The sequence below is a fragment of the Lycium ferocissimum genome, chromosome 11 (assembly GCF_029784015.1).
Source record: "Lycium ferocissimum isolate CSIRO_LF1 chromosome 11, AGI_CSIRO_Lferr_CH_V1, whole genome shotgun sequence".
NCBI lineage: Eukaryota > Viridiplantae > Streptophyta > Magnoliopsida > Solanales > Solanaceae > Lycium > Lycium ferocissimum.
The window spans coordinates 49,501,926-49,518,756 of NC_081352.1; the positions used below are offsets into that span (position 1 = coordinate 49,501,926).

General features: G+C 32.8%; 1 protein-coding gene and 1 non-coding gene across 3 annotated transcripts; one reads left to right on the forward strand and one right to left on the reverse strand.

Annotated features, from left to right (window-relative positions):
- The first annotated feature begins 5,124 nt into the window (after positions 1–5,124).
- LOC132036822 (uncharacterized) lies at positions 5,125–12,521 on the forward strand. Of its 2 annotated transcripts, none has more exons than XM_059427210.1 (3): positions 5,125–5,609; positions 6,939–7,127; positions 12,011–12,521. In XM_059427210.1, exons 1-3 carry the CDS (start codon positions 5,361–5,363, stop codon positions 12,092–12,094), a joined length of 522 nt encoding a protein of 173 aa, XP_059283193.1. In that variant the 5' UTR covers positions 5,125–5,360; the 3' UTR covers positions 12,095–12,521. The 2 variants fall into 2 exon arrangements, with proteins under 2 accessions (XP_059283193.1, XP_059283194.1); XM_059427211.1 differs by lacking the exon at positions 5,125–5,609 and adding an exon at positions 5,833–5,938.
- Positions 11,377–11,502, reverse strand: LOC132038772 (U6atac minor spliceosomal RNA). Its single transcript, XR_009410253.1, has one exon. It is a non-coding gene; the product is annotated as a U6atac minor spliceosomal RNA (small nuclear RNA).
- Positions 12,522–16,831: the final 4,310 nt, after the last annotated feature.

Here is a 16,831-nt window from a genome sequence, read left to right on the forward strand (position 1 = left end):
TAGTCCACATCCTTACTATACTTTATTACTCGCCGTCTCAATTTACGTGACACTTTCCTTTTTTGAGAGTTAATTTAACTAAATTTTAAAATTAAATTAGATTAGATTAATTTAATATTTTAAAATTAAAATTTATATATTTGAAAACTATAATTTACAACTTTTCTCATATCAATTTGGTGAAAAGATACATCTTAAAATATTGGTCAAAGTTTATATTTGAATCTCGAGAAATAAAAAGTGTCACATAAAGAGTACCATATTATTACTCCCTCCGGATAAAAAAAAGAGTCCACTTAGCCTTTTTTTCTTGGATCAAAAAACGAGTTCACTTAGCAAATTAAGAAAGAATTAACCTTATTTTTCCATATTTGCCCCTATTAAGTGTTATATGATCAAATCTCAATACCTATTTAATTAGAAGTAGTTTAGTCAAATTACCTATTTTTGTCTAGGAGTTAGTATTTTCTTAAGGGGTGTGCAAATGGCTAAGTGGACTCTTTTTTTTATCCGGAAGGAGTATTTTTGCTTGAATGTTTGAAAAGGCGGGCGTTTTACGTATCCTAGGTCGATGCGTAAGCCTCGAGGCACAGGGCGTAAGCCCCATGGATATTTTAATATTTATTTATTTCATGGATATTTAAGCCCGATGTTGTGGGATGATTATGTTGTTGTTGTTGTATTTCATAAAATAATATAATTATAATAAATACTTTTAAATAGGTAAAATTAAATTAAAAATAAAAGAAAATTGTAAATAATATAAATATTTATTTATATATATATATAATGCTTGATCCTAAGGAAAAAACTAATTAAAGCAATCCATTATACGCCGCTTATAACTTGTAATTATATATAACATAATTTTACAAGTATAAACAATATAATGAAATAAAAGCTATTATGAAATGCAAATCAATTATAACATCTTAACTTTCAAACAATGAAGATACCACAATTTCTTAAAATAATATTGCTATCATACTATTCATTTTATCTCGGTATTATAATTAAAACGTAACTTCTTCATAAATAAAAATAAAATTACTTTCAAATAGCTGAATAATAAAATATGATAATTTTGATGCATAGGACAAAAGACCAATGACAAGTAAAAATGTACAATTCAGTTATGTATTTTTAAAAGAAATATGAAGTGATATTCACACTCACAAAGTTCTCAAATGCATGCAATATTATAAAAGTGTTATTTGAGTTACACCCAATCTTCTTATTTCTATAGATGAAAAACTATTAAGTATCATTCATTTGTTATATAATTATAAGGGTCAATGATTCTAATTAAGGAATTTAACATATAATTTCTATAAGAACTGTTAGGCGAGCCCAGCGTTGGGCGTTAGGTGTGCTTAGGGCGAATAATCGGGCGCGGGCGCGTAATTGAAAAGAAGCCCCCGCAAATGAGCCGGGGCGTTTTGTCAGTGCCTCGCCCCAGGACGAGCCTCGAGGTGAGCCCTGCAACTACCTTTTAAAGCACTGTTTGAAAGTCATAAGGTTAATCATATCTTGAATTATTGAAGCTCCTCGTGAGTCGTGGATCCTTCCTGTTATTGTTATTAAATTAAATTGAATGACGAAATGTTCTTGAGATTTGCCTCGACCATTCCTACATAAAATGATGATCTCCATTTGAATCACAAAGCTTTATAATATGTCTATATTGAAGATCAAAAGGTATTTCACACGAAATAAAAGGTTAACACAAGATCATTACATGTTTCAATTAAAGAAGTTAGAACCTTTTATAAGTTTCACATTCCATTCTAATAGAAAAATCATTTATTTAAAGATCGGTTTGCTATAATCGCGTTGTTATCTTGTTTTTTCCTCATCTTGATTTTACTTTTTAGTTAATTAATAATCATATTTACTATTTTTTTCCTACTTTCTTAATAATAAACTCTATTTGTATCTCATTTAATTTTCTTTTTCTTCATTACGGTGTAAGTTTATTTGTTAAATTTTGGCGGGTGACTTTATGAAACAATCGAAAACAAGATAATATATATCCGAATGTTGTGTTCATTTAAATATATTTGTGCAATATAATACAACACAAAGGACTTCATTCAAAGCTTAGAGGCGTTAGAGCCATATCAAGGTCAACACAATAAAAGGTGTTCACATCTTGAACAAATCTATACATAATATAAAGTTAGACATAGATAAGGTGATGTGACACCTCTCTATGGCCTCCATTGATATTTATCTTTTTCGTCAATTTTTTGATATTTTTCTCTTATATAAAAATATTTGCTGAAAAATAATATCACTCTATCAATAAGTCTATAATTATCTACATTCATTGCTCAATTAAAAGGTGTCTTTAAGAAAATTAAACCACCACCATTACCTTTTTGAAGCTCAAAGGTCTGTTTGTAGCGTTTGATGAAATAGGTGCAGCATCTCTCCTTCAAAAAGAGCAAGAGTTGGTTGCTGATGCTATTTGAATGTAATGAGTCGTCTTCCGATGACCGGAAAGAAGTAGAAATGCAAAATATAGCCCGTGATTATTGTTTCAACTACGGCGGTGTGCAAGAGTAAGAGGATGACTAAAATATTTATGTTTGGATAGAGAGGAGAGTCTTGTGAAAATCACGGTAAATATAAACACATACATGATTACTTTTATAATCTCTTTTTATTTGTTGATTTGTAACTCACCAAAAGTATTTGAAAGATACAAAAGTTGATCAGTTTGCTTCAAGCCGATACCTTCTAACATATTCACTGATAAAGTCCTGTATATTTGAGCTTTTCCATAGTGGAAGTGTTAATTGATCCATGCTTCTTGGAGTTAACGAAAATAGGCAGATCAAAATCACTGAAAAAAGACAGAGTTATTTTAGTGTTTTTAATTAAGGTTGATTTTTAGAGTTATTTTAGTGTTTTTAATTAAAGTTGATTTTCACTATCCCTATATTAATATTAGCGTCATACAAGAGAGATTTGAAATTTTAGCACGATAAGTTCAAGGCCATTCATGTTGTTCCTTTTACAAATAAATACATCATTTATGTGTTATCATAAAATCACATGTGTTTTAATTAAATAATAATATTCATATAAAATTAGATGTATGAAAGAATCTGAATATTCACTTAATTCGAAAGTTCATGTATGATTTTAATTGGCAACTTACGAATACTAAAACAATTTAAACATTCTACAAAATAATACTCCAATAAAAGAATTTCATGTCAATCTAATGGATGAAGTAATACATTCACAAGCATATGCTAAAATCACTGCGAATGAAGTGGATTGCAATTTGTCTTGATCAGTTCATCCATTAGATTGATATAAGTTTTTTAGTATATGGCATTAGCAAAAGTAATTAAGGGGTTAAGATATAATTCTAAATTTGAACTAAAAGTAATTTCTGTGTTTTTGAAACTTAATTATATGAAAAAAGAAAGTAATATGAACTATAATTTATTAGTACTTTATATTTTTATTTTTATAATAAGAGACTGCAATAATTAATTCCGATACAAGATTGACAAAACTACATAGCCGCTATGAGATCTTGGCGACAAGGAAATTAGCTAACCAAACCGACTTTATATATACATATTTTAAAAATTATATTTGTATATATATTTGTGTGTATTTCAATTTTTTTATGAAAAATTATAATTTATATTATGTTTTTATACTCTTGGCCCATGCTTTTGAAAAAATTGCTTTGGCATATTTCCATGTTTATAGCAAACTCTGGCAAGGAGTATTATATCTATAAAGCAGTGAGTCACTAGTACTATTAGTTACTTTGGCATGTTTCCATGTCTGCATAGTAAAGATGTAGCAAGTTTTTATTTTTAGAAAGGTAATAACTAGTAAAGGTGTGGCAAGCTTTTGTGGCAATATCTAGTTTTCTATTTCAAATGAGTTTGGTTTCAAATAGGGACTACAGTGTATTTTAAAAATCCGACAAAACTCAATATAATTTGATTTGGTTTAATTTGACAATTTGAATAATTGACTTAATTGGTTTGATTATTTTTTAAATAAAAACCGATCCAAACTTAACCATAAGCACCCTATTCACTAGTTAGAGAGAAAAAAGAAAACCTAAAATCGTCCCCTTAAGTTTGAAATTCAATAGGACTTGTAAGTCATTTGGAAAATGATGAAAGTGGTCCTTTATATCCAAAGGTAGGTCTAAAATGGTCCATTACATATATCTAAGTAGCCTTTATCCAATTAAGTTTTTCAAAAATGAGCAATTTTAATTTTCTCTGTCAAATATTTAATAATCTAGACATTTAATTTAATAAAAACTGTGAAAAAAGAAGATTTACCAGGAACTCACATATAGAGGTGATTGGAGTTTATGCTATTATTTTATTTATTTCTAGTGTTTAATGAAGTTGCTATTATTTCTCGTTTAATTTCAGTATTTGGTATAGTTTTTAGTGTTGTAGTTTCTTGATTTGAAAGAAATTTTGTGATCTTCTAAGTTAACTTTTTTTACAATTTTTGTTAACTCTAAGAGCCAGAGGTTGCTAAATATTTCATTAAATATAAAAGTGCTATTTTAGCAAACTTCGAATAAAAGTTGTTGAAAATATATTTAAGAGACTATTTTCAACTTACTCCAAAATACGGGGGACTATTTTGTCATTTTCTAAATCATTTGTACAATTCCGCTGTAAAAAAGAGAAATGACAAAAATGATCTCTTATCTTTAGTAGAAGGTTCAAATTAGTCCCCTATATCGCTTGAGCATTTTTTGTCCATTTAGTTTACCAAAAGCATTTTTGGTCTCTGTTAGATACTTTGCCAAACTTAGATTGTTAATTTTAACTGTATCTTGAGCAAAAGAAAAAAATAACCATAAGCATAAAAAAATTTCATTAAAATCTCAAAAACTGCAACATAAAAAACTGCACCATAACACAAAAATTAGACAAAAAATGACGCAAATTGCACCTCAAAAGTTACACTAGACTCTAGAATGAGTTCCCAATAAATACTTCCCATTTTTGCAGTTCCGGTTTATTTTAATAACCGGAGTTCGATCAATATCTGGCGTAGCAAAAGTTGCTCACTTTTAGTAAACTTAAAAGACTAAAACTGCTTAGGTGATACTCAGGGGCTATTTTGGACCTGCCACCAAAGATAAGGGACCATATTTGTCATTTTCTCCATGGAAAAATGACAATCACTATTCCAGTTACTCTTGTAAATCAGTCCCTTCCTGTTCAATTAGTCTTTGGTAAGTTGATTTGATTTAACATATTCATCAGAAACCCTAAACCCCTCATTATCTACGTAATTGTGGCAGATGATAATGTATCCAATTGATAATTGATTCAATTTCTTGGTAAACAATGCTGTGTGTTCGAAGAAAATTGGGCGAATTTTGTAGACAACATCACACGTTGTCTAGCCGTGATGGGCCTAGTGTGACGTTGAAGAAAAAGGTAGGTGAATTAAAGGAGAAGAAGAAACGAAAAGACCCTAGGAAAAATCAGTTATTTGTACAGGTACCTGATTCAAGATCATTTCTTGATACTGCTACTATGCCCATGATACTCACTGTAGTTGGCACCGCACTTTTCGCAAAGCTCCTCATGATGGTATGTGTATTACACCTTGTTTGGATGATTGTTACATATCGTTTCATAACGTATCGTATTGTATTGTACTATATTGTTTTGATGGATACAGCATTTGGATAGATTGTATCGTTGTATGTCAGTTATTTAATGCCACACATCAACAATTTGGAGGATAAACCTACCAGCAAAGTAAGGTACGGGTACGGGTAGAGCTATTATAAAAAGGTAGGGTAAAGGATAAAATAGAATTATTAGATAATAAGCAAAGACTATTCCTTGATACTGCTACTATGCCCATGATACTCACTGTTGTTGGGACTGCAATTTTCGCAAAGCTCCTTATCATGGTATGTATTAGTGTGTGGTACTTCTATACTGGTTTGTCTTAATTCAAGCATTGCACTTTTATTTCTTCTAATTGGATGGTTCCATTGTTGTTTTGTGTAAATCCTATTCTAGTATTTGGCTGAAATTGGAATTATATTAAGGGTGTGTTTGGTATGAAGGAAAATGTTTCCATGAAAATGTTTTCTAGGAAAACAAGTGGTTTTCTTACTTATTTTCTAGTGTTTGATAAGTAAGCACAAAACTATTATCCCAAGAGCATTTATATTTAACCTAGCAGAACACTATGGGAGTGGGATGGGGTGCGGAGGTGGGATGGTCAAGGGGTGGGGGTTAGGGGCGGTGGGTGGGAGGAGACTGTGAACTTGGAATATCACTTATCGAACTTGTTTTCCCTACTTCAATTAGGGAGTCATTTTCCTCATTTTTATTTTCCCATAGAAAATGTTTTCAAAACATTTGACCAACCAAACATAGGAAAATTGGAAAACATTTTCCAGAAAGTGTTGTCGTCCATACCAAACACACACTAAAAATGGACAAAGCGCTAATATATCCATTTGTCGGTTGTGATTCTGTTGGATTGTAATAGTGAGTAGAAGAGAAGCTTCGGGGGTAGTGATACTTGGAAAGGTTTAATTTTGCTTCATAGTTGGAGTAATGTGTGAAATAACTTGAGATCGTTTCATTGATATTTACGATCTAACAGGAGAACTACTTTAGTACTGTAATGTACCAAAGAAACGGAACCTTAATTACAACTAGTTTAAGTCGAATCTTGTTGATATTTAGGAGTTTGATGGAATTTAGCTGACTGAATTCACAAACCTCAAAGTCGCCATCATGGGTACTTTTTAAATTTTACTCTACAGGTAGGGATGTGTGGGGCTTGCGGTAAGTATGAAGATATTTTCAATTCTTTGGTGTAGTAAACTTGCTTGTATGTTTGTACAATCTAAATTAGCTGAGTAGCTTATAAGATTCAGTTGTGTCTGCATGCAGTATGATGACTCGAAGTCCCAAGAAATGATCGAGCGAAAAATAAAGAATGCGCCTGCTGGTCAAGGGACAGTTAGGATGCTTACCCGCGAGGAATGGGAATCAGTTCAGGATGTGCGCCCAAGAACCCCGTTTGAATCTAAACTAGCTCGTCCAAATGCAAGGCTAAGGACAGGGGAGCCTTTGAAGATGGTAAATGCATTACTTATTTAAGTTTTCATTCATCTAGTGGTAGTACTTTTCCTGCTAATATTCTAGGGAACAAACTAAGTGTGTCAGAAAGCTTCCTATAGGGAACAAGTGTGTCAGTCTACTAGTGAGAATGTGATCTCTAGCAGGATATCATATTCACCTAAATAAGTGTGTATTCTAATTTTTATCGTGAAGTAATTTATGCATCTTTCGTCTCCTCTTAGTTTCTCACATGCTATGAGAATCTTTTACGATAAATAGCCTTCGTTCCAACTGGCATCACTCTTATTTCCCGTGCCTGTTTTGTGGTAATGTGCCTAATATAGTAATATCAGTTATTGTTCTGATGGCACCCTGCCTACTCCTGGTGATCGTTATGTAGCATTGAGCATCTTTCTAGAAACCTTTTCAGCAACACCGCACATCTTTGCAGTGGCTTTTTTGGTGGTGCCGTGCATCTTTCCAGTAACCTTTCCGGCAACACCACGCGCCTTTTTGGTGACCTTTCCTGCAGTACCTGCATTTTTTCTTCAGCAATTATTCCAGCAGCACGAGTGTTTTGTCCGCTATTCCTGCAACTACAGTGACGATCTTCTGGCAGTCAGAACTAATCTTTTCCCATGACTTTTTGGGTATTTTACAACAAATTTGATCCATTTCTTTTTTCTTTTCATTAGTTACCGACCTATTATCTAAGTTGTTGTTTCAAGAAAATGAAATCTGGTGATTCAGGCGATCGGGTGGTTTACTTTTATGATCATGGTTACTCTTTCCAGTACACCCACTTAAGTAGTCCTCACGTAGCTTTTATTAGACCACTAGGTAATCATGCTAACTTCATCTCTTGGTCCTTCACTTGTGGATCTTGGGTATTGACTTGGGACTTTTTGGTCACGCCTCTCTTAATTGTTAAAGGGTGTGACCAAACTTATCTAAAAGCTTGAACTTTTAGAGAAAAATACACTTTTATTTACTTATAATGTCTTCAACCACCCCCCCCCCCCCCAAAAAAAAAAAAAAACACAAAAACACACACACATATTCCCATTAGTTGTATACCTTTCATTTGTTAGTTGCACTACCTTTCGGGATCCTATCAGTACTTCTCCTCCATCTCCTTCCGCAAACACCTTACTTTTGACTTATCATTGTTGTCATTGATAAAACATTTTCATTTGATTCATGCCTGCACCAAATCCTTCTTTTGTTGTGGACCTGCTTCCTCCAGATGCTTCCTCGTGCCTGTCTGAAGAGGGATTAGCTTTATTTAACCCCAACCCATCTACACATTATCCTCGTTTCTCGTAACCCAATTATGCCTTTCTGTTGCCCTTGTTGTTTGCATTTATCAGTGAATTTAGTGGTGAAGCTCTTTGTCACTGTTGTTATGAATTTGTACTTACATTGGTATTTATGACAAGGTCAAAATCTGAAACTGTGTTAGTGCTTTTGTAAGGTCTCTTGCTAATTGTAATAGAGTTACAATAAGGTCTTTTGCATAGATAGATCTAAGGTATCCAGATAAATTTCAAATAAATCCTTTAGTCTTCCTATAGTTTAGAAACCTCTTCATAGGCTTATTTTTATTTATTTATTGTTAAGCCTATTCATAGCCTTATTAATTTAGGTCTCCATGGGAACTGGGAAGTGTTGGTATTTGGATGTTGCCTCTTCTAAGGTGTTTTTCATTGTTGAGTTGTTTTTCATAGGTTTGAAGAACTCTAAAAAACATAGCTGAATTTGATATGTGGCAGTCCGGTTGGATTTTGTGCATATACTAATGTGGTATATCTTGAATTTACTTGTTAATATGGTTCGCCAAACTATCATATCCATTATAATAGGAGTCAGTTTAGGCAGGTGTCTCTCTAGCACTAAGCTAAAACTACAACTTTTTGGCCCTTTTATGTGGTATATTATCTACACCTTTAATTTGGTTTCAATATAAATTTTCTAGAAGTATTAAGGATAGTTTTGGTTGTTAGTGAGGATTCATATCACCGCCCCCAAATTGTTTGTGACTGAGGCGTAGTTGCTGTATGAGGATAGTTTTGGTATAAAGAATAGTAATACTGGATTGCAAAGCCTTTTTCTGCCCTTGTAAATCTGCAGCAAACCACTTTCAAGCCAATCAACATCTTCCTCCCATCTCACCCTGCGGGCACACAGCCACACACCCCTAACTCACACCAGCACTTAATATATCTATTTCATCCCAAGCAGAATTCATAGTGGATTGCAGTGCGAAGAAGAAAACTATAAAGGGTGAATAATGGTGCGAATTGCAGGTGTTGCATGAGAGGCATTGTGTGTGGTAACTTTATTAACTGTTTGCTAGCTTAGCTTTGACTGCTTGTACCTTTTGTTTTCTTCTGGTACTCCTTAATAATGAAGATGGAAATTGATGTGCATAGCTTTTTATGAAACTTGGGAGGTCAAACTTCTGTTAATTTGATATTGGTTCACCAGAACAACCTCAATCAGTCAATCAACCAACCTACACCTCAATCTCAAATCACTATGGGTCAATCTATTAGAATAACCTATTATTTATTTAAAAATCAAATCATTTGATGTGTTAAGAAAATGAACCTTGGGTGTAACTCAATCTCAAAAGCCAGCTCATGAGTTGAGAATGTCTAAAACCATATAAGGAGGCAAAACATGTTTACTAAACCAATGTGAGACACCCTAAATTCCCCATCTCCCGCCCCATCCAGGCTTAGACAACTGGAGGCTTGGACAACATGAGCATGGATAACATAACATGGGACCCGACATTGAGAAATGCCTGATGAGTCTGATTCTAATACCACCACCAACAACAACAATACCTCAAACTCAAGCAAGTTAGCATCAACTATATCAGGGGCGCTGAACACCCTCGGCAAAAAATTACAGTGTATATATAGGGTAGATTTTCTGTTTTTATGTACATATATTAATTTTTGAATACCCTAAACAAATGCAAAAGGTTAGGTCAAGTGTTCTAGGGTGTTCAAAATTATCTCTAGCACCCTAGGTTTGATTCTCAGGGACAACATTATTTTTTATATTTAGCTTTTGTTGTTTTTTCCGAACCCCTTGAGTGAAAATCTTGGATTCACCACTGAACTATATGAATCCTCATTCACATGACATCAAATAATTTACCTTTAAAAACTCTACCAAAACATGTGGCAGTGATATGGACAATGCTCAAGTCAAGTTTAAATATACTCGAAATTGGAATTCGTGGTATTTGACATCCCCATGTCCTTGGAAAATGAAAGAACTGCATTCCTTGTGGATTTTTGTGTTTTCATTTTCATGGACCGACAGGAGGAAACTTTGTTCCGAGTTTTCTTTTTAATTTGAACTTGCCTTGTCCATTTGGATGCACTAAATTTCTTCCATTTTCCTTCTTTCCAGTTAAGAATGTCAGTATTATGAAAAATCTAAACATAGCAAGCTTGTAAATATGGGAAAAGTTTGGAGTCCCTGAAATTGTGTAACTAGGAATAAGAAATAGTTTCTTTTCCTTTACCCCCTGCCTACGACAACAGGGGATTTGCCTTCTGGGTCGAGCTCGCCGCACGGGGCTTGCCTAGTGCGGGTTATTTCTTCTGTGTGGTTTGCGAGCTTTGCATAGGAGCTGGGTTTACCCTGTGCGCACCCGGAGGGTAGCGGGCCAGCGGCTGCAGGTTCCCATGTCATCCAAAAAAAAAAAAAAAAAATTTTTTTTCCTTTTCTGTTCTACTTGTAAATGCTATTTAAACCTCAACATGCTTGAGGAATTAAGCAATTCATTCTCCTTTTCTTTACACGATGTCGGAGCCAAGGGTTTGGGTCCCACTGTGAAAAAGTTCCTCCCTCTTTTGTTCCCAAAAAGAAAAAGTTTAAGAGGAGGAAGAAAGGAAGTTGCAAATCTTGTTTATTGACAGGAGAGTGCCAGACCTCCCTCCTAGAAAGGCTTCCCAGTCGTCAGCAACCCCAACCCCAAAACCCACCTCAGTGCTGAAAGCCATGCGTTTGTATCTGACGTGCCATCCATCATCTTTGCCAGAGCTTCATCTTCTCTTTCACTTTCTATTGGGTTCGATTTTCTTTCCCAAACCTCTTTTCTTTCATCATTCTAGTCCAAAATTTTCTGTTGCCTTGAGTTTTTTCTCCTATATGAATTGATCTCCAACTCTCACATACAATGTGATTGGAATGGTAAAAATCCAGCTCTTCTTAAATTTTTTTTTTTTTTTTTTTTTTGATGAAGAAAAAATTGGGGTAAGATCCACCGAAGTGGAGAGCCTTAACCGGATGTGTGGTAACAGGTAAAGCCCGAAGGCTGTTCCCGTCCCTGTCGGGGGAGATGCCAACCATCTCTCCTTTCTACGAATAGGCCAGAAATAGCGAAAATGATGAATTAAGTTAACAAGCTATAAAGGCCATATTAAGTTATGAGGGCCAATGCAGAACTCTTAGCTATATACGCCTGATGAAATATTACAAATGTAGTTTGAAAAAAATTGTCTATCCAAATAGTGGAAGTCTAGAAACATAAACTAACGATTCCTTCATTTTCCAGCTGAACTTCTTCATGAGGAAAAGCCTATAGAAAATGGGACTATAACATGTTCATTGAACTTGTCTACTTTGGTTTGGCGTCAGGATTCTGTTGGGTTAGGACCAGTGCAGTTCTTTTAGTTATTTTATTTGGAAACTTGTTCTTGAGATCATGCAAGAGCATCCTTGTCTTAGCGTCTTATGTTACCTTATAAAGTGGTAATTACCATTTATTCTGGTCTTCTTCGGACACCTCTAATTATGTCCCTCAATATTCTTCCTGGTTCAGCTGCGTGACAAAATGTTGAATGACTATGCTGCTTTGTTTGATTGCTTATATGCAGGAAGATGTCAAGGATTGGACAATAGATGTTATAACTGATGCACTAACACGAGCTGAAGAATGTGCTAAACAAGGATCTAACTAGCTTTTAAGTTGATAATATTGGTGAGCTTGTTCAATCACAGCTGCTTCTTATATACCAGAAGGGCTTGTCTACCTCAGATGGCCATTTCAACGTACCATCCTTCTATTAACAGAGGTGGAAAATATTGCCTTTCTAACCGGGCAGCAATTGCTAAGCTTAGTGCTAGCTTAAAGTGTGCCGTGCAAAATCTTAGAACCTCGAAGATTTTTCCCTATAGAATGTATTCTATTGTTGTGATAGTTTGTTTGTCTTTTACGTTGTTAGAAATGGTAAACTTAGGTCAACATACTGAACATTTCCTTTGAATCACATGCCAGAAAATATTGGTCTAAGAAGCCTCTCTTTTGAGTTGCTTCTAATTGTCTTCATGAGTATAGTCGGAATTGGTAGCTAGAGGAAAAATGCTAATTCTTGGTGTTATGTTGGATATTGGTTTTGGTTAAAGTGTATGTTCCACTCAGTTCATACATATACAGTTCAAGATCAAGAGCTAAATCAATAATTTTGACAAGAAAATCAAGTCACACTCAAAGATAGGTTTTCTGTTTAATTTTTTGGTTTGTCACAACTCACAAGGTAGAAGGATTACAATATTTACACAGTACCAATTGGTACAAATTAACACCCTCTAGCGCACACCATTAGAGAGAGAGGGAGTACAAGTGACAGATACGACGACAACAACGATCACACACCTAGTGTGATCTCACAAGTGGGGTCTGAAAAGGGCGGGATTGTAGACCTTACCCCTATCTTGTGTGAGGTAGCGAGGCTGTTTCTGATTGACTCTAAGCTCAAGAGCAGTGTTTTCAAAAACACGTTTGCGAAATACAAGAGTAAAGCTATAGTTAAAATACAATGGAGAGAAGTGTGGGGTTGCAGGCCTTACCCCTTATCTTGTGTGAGGTAGCGATGTTGTTTCTGATTGACTCTAGGCTCAAGAGCAGCGTTTTCAAAAATACATTTGTGAAATACAAAAGTAAAGCTATAGTGAAAATACAATAGAAAAGAGAAATATTGACAACGAAACAAGAAAGATAACTCAAGAAAAAGAAACAAAAACAGTAATACAATTGAATAATAATAATAATAATAATAATAATAATAGTGATTAACGCAGATCTTTAGAAGTGCCAAGATTTCCTTGTCTTATAGAGAAGGGTAATATGATTTTAAAAGCAAAATGAGAGTGAATATTAACTATTAAAAAACTATAACAAAGAAAAAAAAATTTGCAAGTTAATTGTCCACTAGGTGTGTCTTAACGGAAAGAGATGATAATTTTTTTTTTTTTTTTTTTTTTGTTAAAATGACTTAAATGTCTTTAAAGCTAGTTAAAAAAAGTACAAATCAAAAGTATTTTTACACAAAGAAGGACGAGTAATAAAAAAGTAGGGTGACACCTTTCGCTTATCGAGAGTCAATTTAACTAATTTTTGTAGCTAAATTGATTTGATAAACTCAATTATTTAAAAATTTAAATTTAGCTATTCAAAAACTATGAAAAAGAAATACAACAAATTAAAATTATTCTCATCTCAATATGGTAGAAAACACACGTTCTAAAATGTTAATGAAAGTTTACATAGTTTGAATCTCAAAAACGAAAACAATAACAAGTAGAAACATAGGTAGAGAGAGACGTTTCGAAAGCACTTACTCGTAGAAGACAAAAATACAAGAATAATGCCAAAACTCTAGAAACGGAAATTAAGGGCGCCTTATTATCCACTGCCCTTTTATCCTAATTCTCGACGCCACGTGTTCGTATCATCCCCTAGTTATGTAATTATACTTGTCTAGTACTAGTATAGGTCTTAACCACCTTAGCTTAAGCCCGTCAACCGGTTCGAACCGGAATCGGACCGGTAACTGGTTACGGAACCGTCCGGTTTCCGGTTAAAAATCGGGCGGCCATAGGTTTGCCTTCTGTTTCAAATCCAAACTGAACCGGCCTAGGTTTCAAACAAATCCAAAACCCTTTTTTTTTTATTTTTTGTATAGTATATATATATTATAGTATTTATTAGTATATTGTAGGTATATTTACATATGTTATATAAGTTTATAAATAAAGTTTAAATATTTACTGACTAACAGGCTAACAGCAAGTCAGCAATACAACACACACACACACACACACACACACACACACACACATATACTTTTATATATATATATATATATATATATATATATATATATATATATATATATATATTAGTATATATGATATATAGCCTTATATTATATATATATATATATATATATATACCTAAAATATAGTAAGATTCGTATATACGTATATTATATATATATATATAATATATATAGGTTATATAACTTATATTATATATTATATATATATATATATATATATATACTTATAACTTATATATTATAACTTATATTTATAGCTTAATATTTTTCTAAGTTTATAAATTCGTATATACGTATATATATATATGTATATGTATATATATATATATATATATATATATATATATATATATATATATATATATATAACTACATATATATATATATTATATAGCTTAATTATTTTTCTAAGTTTATAAATTCGTATATACGTATATATATATATATATATATATACATATACATATATATATATATGTATATACTTATAAATTTATAATATATAATATAATGTATAACTTAAACATATATATATATATATATATATATATATATATATATATATATATATATATATATAAGTTATAAGTATATTTATATTATAAGTATATTCTTAGTATATTTTAGTTATTTTTCAAGTATATAACTTTCTAGTTTTTAATTTAAGTAGATGTATATTATAAGTATATTCTTAGTATATTTTAGGTATATTCCTAACTTAATATAAATAAAATTATGAATACAAGTAAATAGAAGAAAGCTCAATGAGCCATATATTTTATTCATTCTTGGATAACATTTATTTGTAAGTTGTTGTTTTTTTTTTAACTTGCAAATAATATATGAGTTGTAAAGAAATAGTAGAATAATAAAATCACCAATTGTGAATCATTTCGTTAATTTCCCCCATATCATATTCGGTCATGGAGATATCTTCAAAGTCTTCCATTTGGTCCGGTCCACTTGCTATCAAATCTTCAATTTCTTTCTCTTCGCCTTCCTCCGCTTCTAAGTTTTGGTTGCGTCGCTCCGATCTAATCCAATCGCGAATGCACACTAGTACTTGCAAGCTAAAGCTCGGATAACGAGTGTCTATGGTCTCCACTGTTGTCTTCCTTGGCTAAACGCGCTCTCCGAAGCCTCGTTGATACTTGAACGGTAAGGATATCTCGAGCCATTCTCGAGAGTATCTGATGACTTGCCTTGTACTCCTTCCACCATGCTAAGACGTCCAATTCATCCAGCTTGATATCCACATTTGGTCGCATCAAATAAAAGTTATATTCATCAAAGTTTGCACTAGAAGAAGGAGTTGGCTGTGAATGTAAAACTTTTAAATGCGATAAATCCGACAAGCCCTTTTTGCTACTTTGAGAAGTAGTAGGGTATGGAGCAACGGGTGTAGCACGTTCTTCCAAATTAGAATAATAAGTTAAAACTTTTCTAAACTCATCATCAATAGCGAATTCGGCTTCAGCTAAAGATGGTTGAACTCCCGCTTCAATTTCTAAAAATGTATAAATTTGACCAACCAATGCTTTAGTATAAGACACTTTTAAATAAGGATTTAACAGAAAATCCAATATAAATAAAGTTGGGATGAGAAAAAAATACTTCTTAAATTTGATTATCATTTCAAAAATAGCCGCTTGATAACCGGGTTTATATTTATACTCTTGTAAAACTCTAGCTATTTCCACTAAGTACAGTTAAAATTCCGTTATCGGGATAGAATTGTCTAGAAAAAGCTCATTATAAAATTTTTCTAAGAGTTCAATACATTCTTTAACATCTTCCCAATGCGTAAAATTTAACCAATCATCACTATTAAAATTATATTTATTGTGAACTTGTTATATGGGAGTCCTATACTCATATGCTTGTTGTAGCATAATGTAAGTGTAGTTCCACCTAATCTCAATTTCTACTTGAATTTTCCTAGGTCTAAGGTTATTTTCCACACAAGCATTCTTAAAATCTCTAAACCTTCCCCTATTAGCATTACAAAAAAGAAACGCAACCGCATCTCTAATTTTTTGAATAGAATCGTCAAAACAACAAGACCATCTTTAACAATTAAATTTAAAATGTGACAACTACATCTCACATGAAAAATATTTTTTAGCGGAGGGTTTAATTCTCTTTTTAAAAGACCAATCGCCTTTGTATTATTAGAAGCATTATCTAAAGCAATACAAAGTATTTTTCTATAAATATTAAAAAATCTCATAATAGTAGACATTGAATCCGCTAAATTTTTTCCATCGTGACGACCTTTTCCTTCATCATATAAAAAAGCTATAATTCTTTTTTGCATAATCCAATTGTCATCAACCCAATGGCATGTAATAGCAAAAAAATCTAATTTGTTAAGACTAAGACCTAAATTAGCGGTAAGAGAAACATTACAATTTAAAGAATTAAATACATGGCGCAAATAAAATCTATATTTTTTATACAAATCTATAACATCCGCTCTACAAGTACTTCTAGGAATACCCTCAAATAACGGATTATAACAACATTGAATGTAAGAATAAACCCCAAACCCGAAGGAAAGGAAAATGATAAACAATC

Coding starts and splice junctions, on each gene's coding strand:
- LOC132036822 (XM_059427210.1), top strand. CDS start 5,361: ATGCTGTGTGTTCGAAGAAAATTGGGCGAATTTTGTAGACAACATCAC. Junction 5,610..6,938: donor TCGCAAAGCTCCTCATGATG/GTATGTGTATTA, acceptor GTCTGCATGCAG/TATGATGACTCGAAGTCCCA. Junction 7,128..12,010: donor CAGGGGAGCCTTTGAAGATG/GTAAATGCATTA, acceptor GCTTATATGCAG/GAAGATGTCAAGGATTGGAC.